This window comes from Apodemus sylvaticus, chromosome 4, assembly GCF_947179515.1.
Source record: "Apodemus sylvaticus chromosome 4, mApoSyl1.1, whole genome shotgun sequence".
Taxonomy (NCBI): Eukaryota; Metazoa; Chordata; class Mammalia; order Rodentia; family Muridae; genus Apodemus; species Apodemus sylvaticus.
Window position 1 is genome coordinate 72,050,260 of NC_067475.1, and position 12,656 is coordinate 72,062,915.

The 12,656-nt window shown below is 39.3% G+C and overlaps 1 protein-coding gene across 1 annotated transcript; it reads right to left on the bottom strand.

Annotated features, from left to right (window-relative positions):
- Positions 1–217: 217 nt before the first annotated feature.
- Positions 218–514, bottom strand: LOC127682260 (late cornified envelope protein 3D-like). The gene has a single exon (XM_052178636.1). The coding sequence runs from the start codon at positions 512–514 to the stop codon at positions 218–220; it is 297 nt and encodes a 98-aa protein (XP_052034596.1).
- Between the last annotated feature and the right edge of the window lie 12,142 nt (positions 515–12,656).

The following is a 12,656-nucleotide window of genomic DNA, read 5'->3' on the forward strand; positions in this document are numbered from 1 at the left end:
ATAAACACTCAGGTAGTTATCAAAAGCTCTCAATATAACAAGGTGTATTCTCTGTGGGCACGAGGAGAACAGGAAGAGCCAGGAGAGATCTGAACTCTCTTGGGAAGCATCTCAGCACTTAAAGAAGACAGAGAAACTGGGAAAAAGGACTGAATATTGGGGGAAGATTTGTAGACTCGTTTTTGATAGTGTTTCTTTCCCAATTGCACTGTCCAGGTCAGCAGCAGCCCCCAGAGCTGTGGCCACAGCCTGAGCCCCCAGACTGCTGACCACTGCCACGGTCACAGGAACTGGAGCTCCTACGCCTGCATCTGTGGGACCTGTGCCTGTGGTGGCTCAGGCAGCAGCCTCCCTCAGAGCTGGGGACACTGCAGCCCCCAGAGCTTGTAGCACAGCAGGAAGATGCTGCAGGCAGACACTGTGCTGTGCTCTTTGGGGGACACTTTGGGGAGCACTTTGGGGAGGGGCACTTGGGAGGAGGCTGGCACTGCTTCTGGCTCTGCTGGCAGGACATCTTGGCAGGAACTTGACCTAGAAGAGTAAAATAGAAACATTACAGGGAAGCTTCTGGTGAATGTCTACTGACAGTCTGTCAAACACATGCCTTCCATGACTTATCTGCTTCCTAAGCCAAGATATCTATGAAATAAATAGGACCATGAAGACACAGATCCATCTGAATACAGAATCCTTAAGACTGCCAGATAGATCAGCATGCATCTCTAGTAAAGGCACTCAGAACACTGAGCTTTACAAAGCCAAAGGGGAACTGATCTCCATGTCCTGTAAGACATTGTCTTCCTTTTAGCTCTGTTTTTAGTAAGGGATAGTGATACTTCTAAGTAGCTCTCTGCTAAATATTAGCAAAAAAGGGTAAATTGATAATTATCCTATGGAGAATCCTCTGGGTTGATGTATACCTCTCAGGAGAGTGCAGGCAGACCTGAGAGCTAGGATTCTGGTGTGTCACAGGTCCTGATGCACCCACAGAGGCTCCTCTCAGTTTTATCCTCCCCGTCTCTCCCTGGCTTGTCCTCTTCTTGCTGTCTCCAACTAGACACCTCTGTTTCTTTCACCCCAATCAAATCCAGTTTCTAATTTCCATACTCTCTTAGCTGAGGCCCTGTCCCTAGTTAGGTACTCACCAGATACAGCAAAGGCAGGAGAAGAAGGCTGTGCTGAAGAGGCTGTGCTGAATGGTGCAGGGCAGCAGCCCTTTTATCCTTGGCAGGTGTGTGATGCACAGCCCAAGCATGCTGCTGCTTTCACAACAGAGGAGGTGCCAGCACCCAATACTCCCAGCATCTTCCTCATGTTTCCAAGATTCCTGGCAAGGAAGAATTAAGCAATCTCTGCCTTGATTCCCATTTCTCATTTTATTCATTCAGCTCATAGGCTGTCTGTTCCCTGTATTTTTGCTGAACAGTGTGAATATAGAGATACGTAGACTACATTTTTGCCCTTGACTGTTTCAAATTTAACTGCAAACAAAGAGAAACAAACATATATGTATGGTAAACATAGAGAAACAAACAAATATATATATATATATATATATATGGCATTGTGTAAAATTTTTTCCGTGTGAGATTTTTATCAGAGGCAAATGTCAGATGTGATTTGCTACTGATTCTCAAGGGTGTTGAGTCCTCAGATCACTCAGCCCTTGAAGTGGAGTGCATTAGCTAATGGACTGAGGGTGGGTTGAAGTCCTGTAGGAGGAAAAACTAACATTCTGGTAGGATATGGATGAGAGGCAATGTTGTGAAGGTCCTATATTATTAATAGTATAATGCTTCAATGTAATGTGGTAAAGGATTTTTGCCATATTTACCTTTCTGTGGAATATTTGGTATTGAGTATAAGATGATAAAATTATTTTGGAGCATGATTGATGACTGGTAATGACATTTTGGGGCGATGGGGAGGAAAGGGTTTATTCTCTCATACTTCCAGATAACAGTTCACTGTCAAAAGCAGTGAATGCAGAAACTCAGAGGTCAGGATCTTGGAGGCAGGAGCTGATGCAGAAGCCATGAAGGGGTGCTGCTTACTTGCTTGTTCAGCCTGCTTTCTTATAGAACCCAGGACCACCAGCCCAGAGGTGGCCTCACCTTCAGCTGAACCCTTCCTCATCAATCACTAATTAAGAAAATGCCCTACAGGCTTGCCTTTCTACAGCTCAATCTCATGGAAACATTTTCTCTGTGTATAGTTCTTTTTGTTTTTACTTGGTTGATTTCAGTCCTGAATTTGATTATTTCCTGTCATCTACTCCTTTGGGTGTATTTGCTTGTTTTTGTTCCAGAGCTTTCAGGTGTGCTGTTAAGCAGCTAGTGTATGCTCTCTCCAGTTTCTTTTTGGAGGCACTCAGAGCAATGAGGTTTCCTCTTAGCACTGCTTTCATTGTGTCCCATTAGTTTGGTTATGTTGTACCTTCATTTTCGTTAAATTCTAAAAAGTTTTTAATTTTTTGATTTCTTCCTTCACCAAGTTATCACTGAGTAAAGCGTTGTTCAGCTTCCATGTGTATGTGGGCTTTCTGTTGTTTTTGTTGTTATTGAAGACCAGCCTTAATCCACATGGAATTATTTTAATGTTCTTATATCTGTTGAGGTCTGTTTTGTGACTTACTATATCGTCCACTTTGGAGAAAGTACCATGAGGTGCTGAGAAGAAGGTATATTCTTTTGATTTAGGATGAAATGTTCTATAGATATCTGTTAAATCCATTTGGTTCATAACTTCGCTAAGTTTCACTGTCTATTCGGTTTGTGTTTCCGTGATCTGTCCATTGATGAGAGTGAAGTTGTTGAAGTCTTCCACTATTATTGTGTGAGGTGCAATGTGTGCTTTGAGCTTTAGTAAAGTTTCTTTTATGAATGTAAGTGCCCTTGCTTTTGGAGCACAGATATTCAGAACTGAGAGTTCATCTTGGTAGTTTTTTTCTTTGATGAGTATGAAGTGTCCTTCCTTATCCTCTCTGATAACTTTTGGTTGAAAGTTGATTTTCTTTGATATAAGAAAGGGTACTCCAGCTTGTTTCTTGGGACCATTTACTTGGAAAATTGTTTTCCAGCCCATTGCTGTGAGGTAGTGTTTGTCTTTGACACTGAGGTTCATTTACTGTATACAGCAAAATCCTGGGACCTGTTTAGATATCAAGTCTGTTAGTTTATGTCTTTTTATTGGGGAATTGAGTCCATTGATGTTAAGAGATATTAAGGAATAGTGATTGTTGCCTCCTGTTATTTTTGATGTTATTTTTGCGTTTGTGTGGGTATCTTCTTTTGGGTTTGTTGGAAGAAAATTACTTTCTTGCTTTTTCTAGGATGTAGTTTCCCTCCTTGTGTTCGCATTTTCCCATTTATTATCCTTTGTAGAGCTGGATTTTTGGAAAGATATTGTGTAAACCTGTTTTTGTCATGGAATATCTTGATTTCTCCATCTGTGGTAATTGAGAGTTTTGCTGGGTATAGTAGTATGGGCTGGCATTTGTGTTCTCTTAGGGTCTCTATGAGATCTGCCCAGGATCTTCTAGCTTTCATAGTCTTTGGTGAGCTCTGGTGTAATTCTGATAGGTCTGCCTTTATATGTTATTTGACCTTTTCCCCTTACTGCTTTTAATATTCTTTCTTTCTTTTGTGCATTTGGTGTTTTGACTATTATGTAATGAGAGGAATTTCTTTTCTGGTCCAATCTCTTAGAAGTTATATAGGCTTCTTGTATGGTTAAGTGCATCTCTTTCTTTAGGTTAGGGTTAGGGAAGTTTTCTTCTATAATTTTGTTGAAGGTATTTATTGGTCCTTTAAATTGGGAGTCTTCACTCTCTTCTTTATCTATTATCCTTAGGTTTGATCTTCTTATTGTGTCCTGCCTGTATTTCCTGGATGTTTTGGGTTAGGAGCTTTTTGTCTTTTGCATTTTGTTTCACTATTGTGTCAGTGTTTTCTATGGTATCTTCTGTACCTGAGATTCTCTCTTCCATCTCTTGTATTCTGTTGGTGATAACTATGGTCTCCTGATCTCTTTCCTAGGTTTTCTATCTCCAGGGTTGTCTCCCTTTGTAATTTCTTTATTGTTTCTATTTCCATTTTTAGATCTTTGATGGTTTTGTTCAATTCCTTCAACTGTTTGGTTGTGTTTTCCTGTAATTCTTTAAGGGATTTTTGTGTTTCCTCTTTAATAGCCTTTTGCTTTTTACCTGTGTTATCTTGTATTTCTTTAAGGGAGTCATGTATGTCCTTCTGAAAGTCCTCTATCATCATTATGAGATATGATTTTAAATCAGGATCTTGCTTTTCTGGTGTGTTGGGGTATCCAGAGATAGGTGTGGTGGGAGAACTGGGTTCTGATGATGTCAAGTAGCCTTGGTTTCTATTGCTTATGTTCTTGCCCTTGCCTCTTGCCATCTAGTTATCTCTGGTGCTAGTTGATCTTTTTGTCTCTGACTGTGACTTTTCCCTCCTGTAAACCTGTGTGTCAGTACTCCTGGGAGACCAGTTCTCTCCTGGAGGAAAGCTGTGGCACAAGGTTAGCTCCAGGGTTCAGACAGAAACCACAGGATCCTGTCCCTGGCTGTTGCTTGGTTCCTGTGTCCTGATGGTTCTGGGAGGGTCCCTCTTGGGCCAGGAATTTGAACAGAAGTGGTGGTCTTGTCTGTGCTCACAGGTGTGTTGGCACTCCTGTGAGGACAGTTTTCACCTGGCGGTATTTGGTTATAGAGCATTGTGGCGCAGGATCAGCTAAGGTGATGACTTTTTAATATGCTGCTAATGACTAGGTTGATGATAGGGAAGTAAAGAGTGTATCACAATTAATGGAATTATCCTGCTAACTTCTAACGTTTATAAAGCATGGATTAGGAGTCGCCTATGGGAGTGTGAAAGACAATTGCATTGTAAAGTCTTTGCCCAGCATGGACAATGTCTTCTCCAGATCCACTTAGATGGAGTTTCTCTCAGCCACCCCAGCTTATACCTTAGCACCTCCCCAGACTCCCAGGTCTTATGTAGTTAGGGCAGAGTTGAATGGAAATAGTTGACAAAAGAACTTGAAATTTCAGATGAGGGTCCAAGGACTCTGCCCTCTCTGTCTTTTCTCTAAAGGAACAGCAACAATCAACAGGCAGCTGGTAATAGTTCTTATAGGCAGGCACCATGTGATCTGATGATAGTGGAGGCTGCTTTGTGCAGTGGCTAGCATTGTATGATGGGTAGTAATCAGTGCTGTCTTTTCAGATGTTTTTTTGTAAAATATGCATTCTCCTTTCCTACTGGATTAGAGATGAACTTGTCTTTGAATTTTCTACTATCATAACTATTTCACTATTTGTTTCCCATATTACCATCATAATTATAGCAGAACACTGGTTATTGTTAAATTAAATGATAGTTTTTAACTTGGAATTTATTCATGGGAAATTTCTCATAAGTATACTATGTAATGAGTATATTTTACTTTCTTCCCTCCTGATGGGCTGCACTGTGTGAAAGTGTGTCTTGTTCTTCCTCACCTGCCTAAGGCATTTTCTGGTTGGTTTTAATAAAGATTTGAAGACCAATAGCTGGGCAGGAAGTGGAAGGTGGGACTTCTTGGTGGGGAGATGATAAAAGAGAAATCAGAGGTTAGGAGAATCACTAGTGGAATAGCGATGTGGTTGGGTAGATGGGAACTGATGGAGAGGTAAAGAGCTAGTCACGTGGCAGGTCGGGCGCTAGGATGATAAGATTAAGCTAGATGAGCTAGCTGGAAGGTAGTGCAAGCTAATGCCTCAGCTATACTAAAAAGTGATAGGTCTCTGTGTCATTACGTAAGTTCTGGTGGGTCTAGAAATTCCAGCTATACCTCCCTTTCTTTCCGTTCTCCCCTTCTTTTAGTCATCTTTGTCTCCTATACAGATTCACTTCTCCTGGTACATACTTACAATTATGTATATATGTAAAATCTAGAATCTATTAAAAAGAGAAAAACATATTTGTCTTTCTGGGACTTTAGTTCACTTAACATAATAATTTCCAATTGCATCCATTTAAGTGATAATTTGTAATTGAAACATTTTTAGGATATGTATGCTTAGTCTCTGCATATTTTGAATTTCTGAGTTTTAGAAACAAAATTCCTTATCTTATAATGATGTCCATTATTCTATTTACAATATGGGGATTCCATACTGCCTTTTGATGCAGGCACAGAGCAACATTTGGTCTTAATGAATGTGGCCTTGATGGAGAAGGTGGGAGAATTGAATGACTCTCCTTTCTGATCTTCTTCTGACTTCAGGGCTTTCTTGTTCTGAGGATATTTTCAAAGCTTAGATCATTAAAAATGCTGAAGTGTCCTTTTACTTCTAATAGTTTAGCATCCTATAGATTATTACTGTCCTAGATGAGATTATTTATCACCCATTGTGGTGGCTTGAGTGAGAAATATCTCTGTGGTCCAGGAATTTGATTATTTGGTCCCTATTTGGTGGTGCTGTTTGGGGGATGTTTAGGTGGTGCAGGCTTGCTAGAAGATGTTCATCACTGAGTGGACTTTAGAGAGAAAATCATGGCCTACTTCTAATTTTATATTTGTTCTTTGCTTTAAAAAAATGTGAGTTTTTGCTTGTGCCACGATAACTGCTGCTTGCTGACATGCATACCTTGTCTTTGTGACATCTTATTCCTCTTGAATAGGAAGACAAAATAAACTCTATAGTGTTTTAGTACTGTGCTACAAAAACAACTAACACACTCAATATAGGTACTTTCTCATATTATAGTAAGGAGTGAAGCTGAAGAGGGATGTAACATGTTAAAGAATCACTTTACCATGCTATGCTCACTGTGGCAGCCAAGAGAATATGAGATGGGCAGCAAGGAAGCTAGTCTAATGCTGGTGAATTCTTTTATAAAGTCCTAACCTTCTGAATTCTAGACCTTCTAAAAGGTTTATGGTATCTCTTAGTTTGAGATGCCCTTTGGACATCTCACATCTCTCTTGCCCAGAAATCTCCATTTCCTAACTACTACCACTAGTACCTGCCTTCAATGAAATTATTTCTGCTTCAATTAATTATTAATAGACTGCTATTGAACACTACTAGTATTCTCCACCCAAACAGCATCAGGAACACCAGGTAGCAGAACAAAGTCATGTTGATTGGCTTGATGTCATGATGAAGAAAGTAGACTCTCTGGGGACATTAAGACATGTTTGTCGAGGGACTGGAGAAATGGCTCAGTAGTTCAGAGCAATTGGTGCTCTTGCGAAGGGTCTAGCATTGTTTCTCAGTGCTCATACGGTGGCTCACAAACATCTCATCTCTACTTCTAGGGGATCCAGTGCCATCTTCTTACCTCCAGGCATGAATGGTCTCCATGCATGCACACAGTAAAACTCTTATACATGCTAAAATATCCTTTCAAAAAGAAATGAGTGTTTTAGGAATTGAGCTTGAGCTATATCATTTGGGGAGTTTGTATGTTCTGGATAGTGTCAAAAAGCACAAGCTATTTAAAAATACAATTGGCAATCTTCATCAGCTTCAATCAGGAAGTATTTAAGTTTTTCTTCATTATTTTTGCTTTATCAAGACTTAAAAAATCTTCATCTGCTAAAGAAGTGGCATTCACTCACATTAGATAAAACTGTAGGTGTTTAGTGGTGTATTTTTTAAACAATGTCCTTATAGCTTTTTAGCCTTCAGAATGTCCCTGTTTGTGGTTTCCTCCCTTATGACAAGAGTAACCACGTTTGCTCTTGGTGATCTGTGAAATGTGTGAAATGTTCACATCCAACATAATAAAATTATAGCATTAGCTCTTAGAGTCAGGTCAGCTTCTTCTGGTCTATAATGCTGCTCTTTCTTTTCTTAGGAATAACTGTAGGCCAGTCATCCCAACAAGCAATAAAGATACAGTGGTTAACATTGTACATAGTTTATTTATTGAACTATTTTTTAGCAGATTGAAAACTACAGAAGAGTTAGAGATTCTGAGCTTCTAAAGAAATTCTAAGTGCTAAATGGTATGTAAAAAGAAAAAAAGATATCAAAGCCTAGATTCTCCACAAAATGTCCTTTATTGCCATATATCTATAGTCATCAGAAGCAAGCTTTATCACAATACTAGCCAGAATAAAGTCATTTTGCCTATGGGTTTCAGCCATGGGTAATAGACATCAGAAGATGAGGCTAAGTGAACAAGAACATATATAACACTTTAAAGCAAGTTTCAAAAGACGAAAATATACTTCCCAGTGACTTTCAGTGCATAGCCTCACTTCTATTTATACAATGTAGGGTTGCCTGAAGAACTTTCCTCCAGTACTCTTCTAGATTGTCTATCTGGAAGCTTCCTGAGACACCAGAGATGGACATCATTAATCTCACCTCTTGGTAAACTGTCTTGTTTCTTACTTCATTTTCTTTGTGAGATCATGTGTTCTACAGAGCATCCATCCTGTGATCCATGCAGAATACCCATCCCGTTATGACAGCTCATATCACTGAGTGTCTACTCATTCCTCCCTAGGGTACAAAGGCTCCAACGCCAGAGGTCTCATCCTGTGGAATCTTTGCTCTATATGGTTTCAACACATCAAGGAAATACAGAGACTCGTCAAGCTGGATGCTTCTTGGCAGAACTGTATACTTTAGTCATTCTAATTGGTACTACAGAAAGGAACAGTACAGGATCTCAGGGTCAGGTCTTTGGAGTATATTTTCAGTATTCTTCCTGGCATTATAGAATGGGTCAACAACACAAAAACAATCTCCTTCTACTTATAATTCAATTCCTTAGCTCAGTCACTCCTATCCTTATAACAGCTGAATTCTATAACAAGCAGCTGTGACATTCTGATGTAACAGAGGAAGGACTAGCTGGGGAGCTACCTACTTTTTATCAGATTAGGGTAATTTGAATTGCCTACATTCTTGAAGAAGAAACATGGAATTTTTTGTCTCAGAAATGTTATAAAAATGAATAAAAACACAGGAAAAAGCATAACAAAATGTATTCTATCATTTACAATACAAACAAGAAATCTGCAATCTGTTTTTGGATATATGCTGACAAAAGGAATCTACACATTAATAATCTGTGCACAATGTCATTGCCAATATATATATAGGATTCTACAAAAGCCTTGAAAAGGAGAACCATACAAAAAAAAGTTGGCCAGGCTTTATTAGAAGAAGCAGACAAACAAACTATAGAGACTCTTGGGCTACCTACTTTTTTTGTTTTCGTTTTTGTTTGTTTTTCAAGACATGGTTTCTCTGTGTAGTCCTGGCTGTCCTAGAACACACTCTGTAGAACAGGCTGGCCTTGAACTCAGAAATCCACCTGTTTCTGCCTCCCAAGTGCTGGGATTAAAGTTGTGTGCCACCACTGCCAGTCTGAGCCACCTACTTTTAATGTCAGTTTGCAGATATGTGCTGTGAGGTTTTTATACAGATTCGTATGTCTCTCTGTAATGAATTGTGCCATTTCAAAGTATTTGTATCTTCATTGTCTTCACTGAGAAAGTTCCAGATAGATGCAACATGTAAGAGAAGCTTAGACTAGATGTTTATTTTGATATTGGTATTCTAGCTAAAGCTTCAAAGCTGAAAATAACAGATAACCTTTATCTGTAGTATTCTGAGATACTATGCTTCAGTCAACAATGCATCAGGACAGAAAACAGAATAAAACAAAACCACTTTTTATTTCACTGAACCAAGGGCACTTAAAAGGCTCTGAAAGAATCATCATACCTAGTGAGCATCTTGCAGCATCTCTGCTTTCTGCAGTATCAGCTCAGAAAAGTAAGTTCTATAATTCCAGGCCACAGAGGACATCCAGAAGTAGTTCCTGAAAAGTGGTTTCATAATGACCTCACGAAGGTGGTACAAAGTCGCTTAAAAGTGGAAACTGGAATGTTACTGGAAGGGTTAAGGGAGCACATAATGAATTATTGTAAGTCAAAGAAGAAATCTAAGGATAGGAGCATCATAGAAGTGAGAGGAGAGGAATTTAGGTGTGGAAGGATCAGAATGCCTGTGTGCTGCTCACCTGTAGTGCATGGGGAAGAAGGAAAATGGAAATCTCTAGGAGGCAGATGACTTTGACAGTGTCCTTTGGCTTCAATACCTATGCCACCTTTAATTTCTCACTAAAATTATTTTATTTACATTGTTATCTTAAGACATTATTTTCCCTGAGTTAGTGAAGAGGAGTTGACACACTAGGGGCATGGACCATCGGTTCAGATCCAAGGTAGGCAGGCCACTTGGTAATTTTTAGTACTTAGGAAATACACTTTCAGGAAGGTCTTATCTCTAGGAGGTCTCAACTTGACTCAAGTTCATTCATTGTGGGGTTGGTAACTGCAGAGTGGTTGAGAGAGAAAGTAAATGTGACAAGTGAAAAAAATGCAATGACATTTGACAGAGATAAGCAGGAGCAAATAGCACAAGAATCGGGTCCCTGGGAAAACAACAAAAAAGAGATCTTATTGAGTAAGAGACTTATGAAAATGAGACTCAAGATAATGTTACTAAGATCAGGCCATGGTGAGGACTGGAGACCAGCCATTTACTGATTTACAGGGTTTAACAAAGTGTGTGATACATGCATAATGCTTTAGGTTAAACCTATGCTTTGAAGGACTATAGAGAGGATGGAATGAGAAAAGCATCATCTGTTTGCTTTACTGGTCATCCAACCCTGCTTCTGTGGTACCCAGGGTTGTTGAGGCAGAAGCATTCTCCAGGGTTGAAGATGTGGCACACCCTCTACTCTCCAGAGATAAATAAAGCTCAGTAAAATGAGACTGTAGGTATGCACCAGGCAGGCTATTGGGGTGTGTACTTTGAGAGACACTCATGGTATCTTTGATTTGCCCTGGATTTACTTCAGGACACCTTAGAGGAAGTTTAGATGCTGCATGAAGTAAAATTGAAACCCATGGCATGTGATGGCACCTGTTTAAAAATTGACTATTTTTCTCCCTGTTTCAGGGCTGAGGTTGTGAATCTACAAGTTAGAAATAGTTTCTGAGAATACAGGGGAAAAAATGCTAAGTCGAGGGATCCAGATTCTAATGAGGCCTAACTAAATTGAGTTTTTTTTTCTTATTTTACTTTGCAGATGGAAAATAGTTAAGGGTGGATGAAATGGGGGTGGCAAACATTACTTAGTGGGCTGGTTTCATCAATATCCACCTACCCATTTGAATTTTGACAACAAGCATCAAGTACTCTGCAGAGAGAAAGGATAAAAAAAGCCCTGAGCTATTAAAATATATGTTCTGCAGTCTTTCTGTAGCTCTATTGTTCTTGGGGTTTCACTCATTCAAATAATTCAGCTTTTTAAACAATTCATATTAAGCTAATGGTATATGCTGAGCTGAGCATGGGAGACTCAAAAACAAAGAAGATACTACCCATCCTTAGGCCTGTTCTGTTCAAGAGAAAAAATTCGATCAGTACAATTAAAAGAGATATAGACCCTAAAGCTATCAAGCCGTGCAGAAGGTAGGATCAATTCTGTGTTCAGGGTCACTGATGCTCATGACAGTTCAAGGACATTCTAGGTCTCAGAAATAGAATGATGTCATCACAAAGAGCATATTGTTGGAGACATGTATCTTCAGACTTGAAACCTTTCATGATTTTCCCCATAGCTACATTAAAGTATCAATGTCTGGGAGAAATAGCTATATAGGGGCACCGATATGTAAAACTACAGACAGTAAGAAATCTTTAGGATATGATTATGTGTCTTAGAGATTAATGTAGTTAACTGGTGGGAGTTGTGACAGTTGAATACATTACCTCACTGACTATAAGCCTAATTCTAAGCAAAGTAATAAAGAAAGTTATTTAAGTTGGTGGTGTGAGCCTAAAGATGAATGCTAACTGATGAACAGTCATGTAATAAGGTTGCTATGGTGATAGTTGTGCATATTTAATATGACATAAAATGCTTGGAGGGAGTGACGAGTATAGTTGTTTATGCTCCACAGAATTTTCCCATTACATTCCTCATAGGAGTACATGTGCTTAATCCTGGGTCAATCTATTGAAATATAGAAGAATGTGACAACCAATTAGATTTCAAATATATCTCACAATGGCAAAACCCGATGAAGCATTATTATAAAAAGTATCTTATAATGTTATTATAATATAGGAAAGATTGTATGGCCACAGGTTTTAGATGGTCAGAAATGGCCCACTGAAAAACTGGAGCTCTTTTAAAATATTTTTTAATATTTATGTATTTTATTTATATGAGTACACTATAGCTATCTTCAGACCAGAACAGGGTATTGGGTCCCTGTTACAGATGGTTGTGAGCCACCATGTGGTTGCTAGGAATTGAACTCAGGGCCTCTGGAAGAGCAGTCTTAACCTCTGAGCCATCTCTCCAGCCCGGGAGCTCTTTTAAAACACTTGCTGAATGTGCTTGTTGGCAGAGGCTTGTTATCTGGGTAAAGGAGGGTGTGAAGGAAACAGGGACAGTAAATCCCAAGACTTTCACCATTGGGCTCCTCAATTTATCTTTTGTCTTTTCAGCTGTTAGACTTCCTTTGGCATGGAAGCATGCAGACATTAGAAGGGCCTTTTATGCCCATCAAAACAATGGTGTTCCTGTCTTAAAATTTTATTTTTATGTATG